The 833-nt window shown below is 37.0% G+C and overlaps 1 protein-coding gene across 9 annotated transcripts in view; it reads left to right on the top strand.

Annotated features, from left to right (window-relative positions):
• The window catches only part of GTF2I (general transcription factor IIi), a 120690-nt gene that overhangs the window by 50276 nt on the left and 69581 nt on the right, over positions 1–833 (top strand). For 6 of the 9 annotated variants that reach the window (XM_019511392.1, XM_019511395.1, XM_019511396.1 and 3 more), the window contains exon 11: positions 325–381. The exons of the other annotated variants lie outside the window; for them this stretch is intronic. In XM_019511392.1, coding sequence (XP_019366937.1) covers positions 325–381 — 57 coding nt within the window. The remainder of the gene's footprint in view (positions 1–324; positions 382–833) is intronic. 9 annotated transcript variants of the gene reach the window in all.

Raw genomic sequence — 833 nt, 5'->3', positions numbered from 1 at the left:
GAAAAACGCTTGAAGTGGTGTTGCTCAAACCGTTCAAATACTTCTTCATCTTTCCCTACCTGTATTAAAAATATTGTGCTGCCCATTTGCAAATATTAGAAACACTTTTTTTTTATCCCTCAAGCCAGACACTGCTTTATAAAGATCAGTGAGCTTTTACTTTCCTGAGTCTTTAATTTTCAGAGTTGAAATAGACATTATCAGTTTGTGTGGACTTTATGGATTTGAACTTGGTTTACAAAAATACTTGTTTAAATATTTAATGTTAACACACATTCTTTTGTGTTTTTATTATGGTATGTTTTACTTTATATTTGTCTAAAGGAAGCCACCAGGGTTCCGATTGCAGTGAAGGAACAGATGTGGAAATACCGGTAGAAGGTTAGAGATATGAAACTTTTTATCTTGAAAATGAAGTAATGGCATTAGAAAGGATTAAAGAGAGAAAGAAATATTGAATAGATGGCGCCTCAGTACAGACTGTATGCTCTCTCCTCTTCCAGCCATTCTCCTCCCAAACGGTTGGGTTTTTCCCTCTCCGAATCGTGATACTGTGGCTTGTTGTGGACAAGTTGAGGGAGCGATCTTTCTTAAATTGCTAATCGTATTTGTAAGGTGCCCATCGCCATAGCATCTGAGTGCTATTACATACATTCAGCAGTATATCATCTTCCAGTCACTTCCATTTTATGTAGAATCCCTGTCCTGAATCATGAACCCATGTGGGTTTTGTGTGCAAGTTACGCTGTTGATGATGCTCATTCTTGTCCATATCATCATTTTCATTTCAGAGGTAAATATCACCAATTACCATAGCATGTAGATGCCACTGT

This window comes from Gavialis gangeticus, unplaced genomic scaffold (genome assembly GCF_001723915.1).
Source record: "Gavialis gangeticus isolate Ggan-Ray unplaced genomic scaffold, GavGan_comp1, whole genome shotgun sequence".
Lineage (NCBI taxonomy): Eukaryota > Metazoa > Chordata > Crocodylia > Gavialidae > Gavialis > Gavialis gangeticus.
Note: the sequence above shows the minus strand (reverse complement) of the source record. Positions and strands in the feature narration are given on the sequence as shown.